The sequence below is a fragment of the Alligator sinensis genome, unplaced genomic scaffold (genome assembly GCF_000455745.1).
Source record: "Alligator sinensis unplaced genomic scaffold, ASM45574v1 scaffold1408_1, whole genome shotgun sequence".
Classification (NCBI taxonomy): domain Eukaryota; kingdom Metazoa; phylum Chordata; order Crocodylia; family Alligatoridae; genus Alligator; species Alligator sinensis.
Window position 1 is genome coordinate 1081454 of NW_005842519.1, and position 6228 is coordinate 1087681.

The following is a 6228-nucleotide window of genomic DNA, read 5'->3' on the forward strand; positions in this document are numbered from 1 at the left end:
CCCGGCTGCACCGGTGCAGGGGATTACTCCCCGCAAGTGCAGGACTTTGCACTTGTCCTTGTTGAACCTCATGAGATTTCTTTTGGCCCAATCCTCCAATTTGTTGAGGTCACTCTGGATCCTCGCCCAACCCTCCAGCATATCCACTGCTCCCCCAGCTGGGGGTCACGTGCAGACTTGCTGAGGGTGCGCGGCATCCCATCTTCCAGGTTGCTGACTTTCCTCCAATGATTCCTGGGTGGGTGCAGGACCTCTGGCTGGGCCAGGCCGCAGGCACGCCAGGCCGGACTAAATCACAGTGCTGAGAAACCGTATGGAAGTAAGGGGCCCCTGATCACTGGAAAACCCAGTAAGAAAGGGAGAAAAACAAGACCACGATCATGAGCATAAAGACAGCGAGAGGAGTTTGAAAGCAGCGGCGACAAGTGGAAGCGAGCACTGACTAATGAGAGAGCAGGGGCGCGAGCTTGGTGAGCAGATGGACGAGGAACATCTCCCGAGAGAGATAAGAAGGGGCTCGAGACGGCGGGGCAGGGAAGTGTAAATACAGGGGTCCCTGGTAGGGACCTAGGGGAGCAGGAATAACGTCTGGTGTCTCAACCTGTCGAGGACAAACCTGGCTGCATTGCACTGGTTGCTACTCGGAGCACCTGGTGTGCTGCCGACCACAATAAACCTCTGGGCTTTCGCCACCCAACTCGTATCCGAGCTGTTTCCTGCGTCACCTTTGGCCAGCCCAACCCCAGCAGCCGCACCTCGAAAGCAGCCGCTACCAGATCCCACCCAAGCAAACTCGGCCCCTCGGACCCACGCTGAGCACAGAGGGCAGCTCCCTGGGCGGGGCGCCCCGCTCCCTGCAGCATCCATCCGGCACCCCGTCCCGGGGCGCGCAGATCACAGCCTGTCTCTGGGGTGGGCGATTCGCTCCGAGGGGATCCAGCTGCTGCTTTCCCAGGGCTTTGCGGGCCTGAATAAACCGGGCTCTAGCTTGTGGCTGGCCCGGCAGATGTATTCTTAGCTGTGGCTTGCGGCAGTGGCTGGTGTCACGGGTCCAGCCCCAGCCCCAGCCCCAGCACTGAAGCGGAGCCGGGCGTGCGGGGGGCAGGAAGTGGGAGGTTTTAGGTCTCCTTTAGCAGAGAGAAGTGAGGCGTTGAGCCCTGCACAGACCCAGGGAGCTGCACAATACTCCAGGCATTGCAGAGCTCCTCTCCATCGGAGCTGCATAATGCTCCAGGCATGCTTCTGCTTCAGGGATCCAGGTGGCCTGGCCTGAGAGACTTAGCCAGCATCTGTAGCACTTGCTCTCGAGCAGGTCTGCGATAGTCCTGTTCTTACTAAACCGCTTATCTAGCAGGACCTGCATCCCTGGCACTGCTGTAAGACAAGAGCATCCTCAAGGGCTGCTGCAGAAGCGTGTTGGAGGTACCAGAGGACGGCTGCCTCGCGGTGGCTGGGAGCGATCGTAACGATATAGCAGGGGCCGATCCCAGCACAGCTGCCGGGCGCTTGCCCTGCTCTGCCCAGGGCGGCCTCACAACGCAGCCTGCCTGTTTTCTGTTCAGGACACACTGACACCGTTGGTGACACCGATGCTTGATCACACACACATTCTCTCTCTGTGCAACTGTGTAGGCACCGCGAGCGAATTGATGAAGTGCTGCTCAGTTCAGATGACCAAACAGGCCTGCTCTGACAAGCGCCCTGCAAGGGAAGCGATGATCTGAAAGGACCTGGGGTTATATCCCCTCAACTCTTGATTGACATATCGAACAGTGGTGGGCCAAGAACCGGTCCCGGGGACCTGCTGGACTCAGCTCAGTTGACTCCTGTGTCCCCAGCTTGCTATAAATGCCTTCCCTAACGGTCAGCCAGTTTTGCCCCCTGGACCTCTTAATTCCATACACACTGGCCACGTCTACAAGTTCATTAATGTGCAGCAGTTACTATGTGTTTAATTTAGTATTTATTTAATGAGGAACTAAGTAAGCATGCAGACAGTTACTGCCCAGTAGCCCTGGTGAACACCTTTTTGGTGCTGCTGCTGCACAGTCACCTAATAATCCTGTACGGCAGCATATTATTACTGTCCGCGCAGTAATGCACCACTGCGCAGTGTTATTAGGCTATTGTGCATTAAGCATCTCATGTAGACACAGCCTCTAAGTGCTTTTTTCAATTCAAATTAAATCCATTTAATTCATTTTGGAACTCGTCATTTTGAATCTTAACTGCCCTCCTCCAGCGTCTGCACCGCCCAACTTGAGTGTCACCTGCAAATGGGAGCGTTCCCTCAATCCCATCCTCCAGATCGTTAATAAAGACAGTAAATAGTAGTGGAGTCAGGACAAGACCCCTCTCCATATGTCTGACCAAATAGACACAGGACCATTGGTGACTCCTCCTTGAGAACAGCGATCCAACCACTCATGTATCCACCTTATAGGACTTTCAACTAGGCTGTATTTCCTTAGTTGACTGATAAAATAACAGGAGGCTGTGTCAAAAGCCTTGTGAAAATCAAGGCATATCATATCCACTGTTTTCTCCATGTCCACAGATCCCATTACCTTGTCATGGAAGGAAATCAGGCTGGCCAGGCATGTCTTGCTTTTGCTGAATCCACCTTGACTGTTTCTAAACATCTTGTTTGCCCCCAGGTGCTTCAAAATAGATTCCTTGGGGACCTGCTCTGTGATCTTTCCCGGTAAGGGGGTCAGGCTGAGTGGTCTGCAATGCCCTGGAAACTCCTTCTTGCCTTTCTTAAAGATGGGTTTGCCTAGGTTTGCCCTTTCCCAGTCAGCGACGACCTCACCCAACCTCCGCAAACTTCTCAAAGAGAATAGCCAACGGCTGTGAAATTCTCCCTGCTAATCCCCTAAGTAGGATGCATCTCGTCCAGCCTTGCTGGCATCCCGCTGCCCTGTTCTTCCACTACCCTATGGTGCTCATCTTCGCTCTCCTTGCTGCCAACTGCTTTTGCAATCTATCCAGTAGCTGGTTTTATTTGTGAGACTGAAGTAAGCAAGGCATTAAATACTCCTGCCTTCGCATCATCTGTAATGACATTGCTCCGTGGGTTCAGTGGGTCCGTAGGATTTTCCCTCTGCAAGCCCGTGCCACATGTTCATACTCTTTTCCAGCAAAACAGGCAAGTTTCCCCTTTCCCTCCAGTTCTTTTTTGATGTTCAATGCCTCAAAGTCAGGCCAGTCTTCTGTTGTACTCCCTGTACTTCCTTTGCATCCGGGTGGCCTGCTCTTTGGTTGTTCAGATGGCCTCCTTGAAGCACAGCCAGCTCTCCTGGATGCCTTATCCCCTCAGAATTGCCTCCCAGAGCATCCTGCTCCCTGAGCTAGTTGAGATTTGCTTTTCTCAATCCAGTGGCCTTTATTCTGCTGCTCTCCTTCCTTCTTCTCCTCTGGATCTCAAGTTCCCTCATTTCATGGTCACTCTTCCCCAATTCACAGACAATGAGGGTTGAAGGGACCTCAGGGGGTCACATCTAGTCCAACCCCCTGCTCCACGCAGGACCAGCCCCAACTACATCATCCCAGCCAAGGCTTGGTCTAGCCAGGACTTGAAAACCTCCAAGGCCTTAAAAACCTTCCACCTTCACATTCTCAGCCCATTCTCATCGCCATTTTGCTAGGTTAGTTGTATATGAAAATACACGTTAATTATTTTTTTTTATCATGGTAGGTTTCCATTTATCGTAGCAAGTTAGACCACCTCCGACACGTTTTATTTTTACCGTGGCCAATTGTTCCACCAGGTTTAATTTTATCGTGTGACTTTTGTGACATGTATTCTTGCACGCAGCTAAAATGGCCATTTCCCCCTGTTCTGACATTTGTCCACCAGGTGCCCTCCAGCATTTTTTACTAGTAGGAGCACATTAACCAGTTGAGTTAAAGGTGTTTTGTGCAAAATAGGAAGGGGAATCATTGTGGTACATTGCAAGACTGAAATAAACCTTGAGATTAACTTTAGCCAGAAAAAGCCAATATTGTGTACAAGCACCCATGGGTGTCTGAGCAGGGAGATCTGCCAGATAAAGGGTCTGGTGTGAACACCACCTCCACGAGGTCCGAGAGACGCCTTTGGTGCCACCAGCGGGGGGGATTTCCTATGGGGGCTGGTGCAGCTCAGGGCACTGCCCTTCAGCCCAACTGCTCTGTGCTTCTGCAATTATTGGTGTTGTTGCCAATGCTTTTGTGGACACTACACATCGTATGAAGGCAAACACAGCTCTAGTGTTAAGGACCATAAATTGTGTGTGGGACCCGAGGCCCTGAGCTGGCTGGGATGTGGTAGCCTGAAAGGCCCAAAAGATGCTGTGCCCAGGACCCAGCCCCGGCTCCCAATGCCCCGACCCAGAGCCAGAGGTGCTGCTACAGCCCCAGCCTGTCCCCGCCCTGCGGTGGGGGGCTGAGAGGACCACACACACCTCTTTACCTCTGCTTTCTTAAAGGGGGAGAAATGCCAAGTGATCAGGCACCATGTCTGGGCATGTTCCTCTCTGCATAACGCTCTACTTCTGCTCCAACCAAGCTATTGAGGGCAGGAACTGCCCTTTGGGTCTGTGCCGAGCCCAGCATAGAGGCCCCCCAGATGCACTCCCAGGTCTGTAAAAGGTCCAGGAAGGAGCCCAAGTGGTGAGGGGTCAGCTGGGCCACATCACTGCAGCACAGCTGGAAACCCAGACCAGGGACAGCGGCATTTCATGAGAGCTGCAGCACAAACACCCGGAGTCCTGGCACCAAGGAGTCCGGGCCCAGCAGCAGCTGAGGGTCCAGCCTCCCAGGCTGCCCCTGGCACCACCCAGGCCCTGAATGCCCACACTCAGTGCAGGCACCGCCACGTGCAGCTGTGTGGTGCAAGTACTGCAGGGCCCAGCAGGCAGGGAACTGAACCACACGCCAAGTCAGCCCGGGAGGGGCCCGTTCCCACCAGGATCTTACTCCCGATGTGCCCCGTCCTGCCCCACAGCACACCGGGAGCACCATTCACAAGCAGTGCAGTCCACGGGCTGCTTTAATCGGTCTAGTCAGGTGCCAATGCAGTGCAAAGGCCGTGTCGGCACTGGCTGCTCACAGGAGAGGCCCGTCCTTGCCCTGCCCACCCATCCGTGCAGGAAGGGGATGGCAGTGATGCTCCCTAAGCCCCAAGGCCTTTATCTGAGCACCCCCCGGGGCAGAGATGCTCGAAGCAGTGTCTACTCCCTGTGCTTTGCTGCTGGTTGCTCCTTGGCAGCTCTGACCTCCTTCCTGGCCTTGCTTTTATTTTCCCCCTGGCTTCCCCAGGCCCCTGCAGGAGACAGGCAGGCTGGCTCCTCATCTCACACCAGCCAGGAGAAAGGGAAGCTGGCTGCACTGCAGACCCCAGCCCTAGCTCCTGTCTAACTGGAGCAAGTGACGGGGGGGGTTTCTGCCATGACCACATGACAAGCAGCTGTCCCACGGTCTTCCCACCCCACTGCAGTCAGAGCCCCCTATTTGGGCAGGGTGGCGCTCAGCTCCCTCTCCAGCGCCTGCACGAACTGGTCGTTGAGGAACAGCAGCTGGCCGTGGGGCAGGACCTTGTTCAGGATGACCTCGGTCTTGTCGGCCTTGAGGACGATGTCATTGCCTGGCCCCAGAAGCCGGAGGTGGTCCAGGAGGTACCGTGCCAGCAGCCGCAGGGTGCTCTCGGCCAGCATCAAGTTCTCGTGCGGGTCGCACACCAGGACGAAGCCCAGGGACAGCACCCCCAGCCACAGCACCGTTTTTCTGTCTCCAAAGGGGTCCCCGGCAGGCAGACGAAATAGCCCGGCTGGGGCATCTTGCAAGGACACGGGCTCGTCGGGCAGCTGGAGGATGACGTCAGCTGCGGGACGCCCCGAGACCTGCTGCTGCAGCTTGCACATTGTGTCCACCTGCCTGGGGCAGAGAGGGCAAATCGGTCACGGGACATGGCCAAGGAGAAGCAGGAGACCCTCCCAGCAGCAAGATCGGTCTTGGGGCCGGTTTTGTTCAATGTCTTCATTAATGATTTGGCAGATGGGATACAGTGAAGCTTCAGCAAGTTTGCAAATGACACCAAGCTGGGGGTAGTGGTTTGGATGGGGCTGATCCCACCCCAAGCAGCTCAGGGCCTGTGCCTGCGGGGGAGACAGCAGGGGCCATTTCAAGCAGCCCCAGCAGAAGGGACGAGGGAAAACCCGTTATGGCAGGGGGGGGGCCAAAAGAGGG

At 55.2% G+C, this 6228-nt stretch overlaps 1 protein-coding gene across 3 annotated transcripts in view; it reads right to left on the minus strand.

The window, feature by feature from the left end:
* Nucleotides 1–103: 103 nt before the first annotated feature.
* The window catches only part of AP5S1 (adaptor related protein complex 5 subunit sigma 1), an 8006-nt gene continuing 1881 nt past the window's right edge, over nt 104–6228 (minus strand). For 2 of the 3 annotated variants that reach the window (XM_025213304.1, XM_025213302.1), the window contains one exon: nt 104–5916. In XM_025213304.1, coding sequence (XP_025069089.1) covers nt 5490–5916 — 427 coding nt within the window. In that variant the 3' untranslated portion in view covers nt 104–5489. The remainder of the gene's footprint in view (nt 5917–6228) is intronic. The other variant, XM_025213303.1, reaches the window with a different exon arrangement.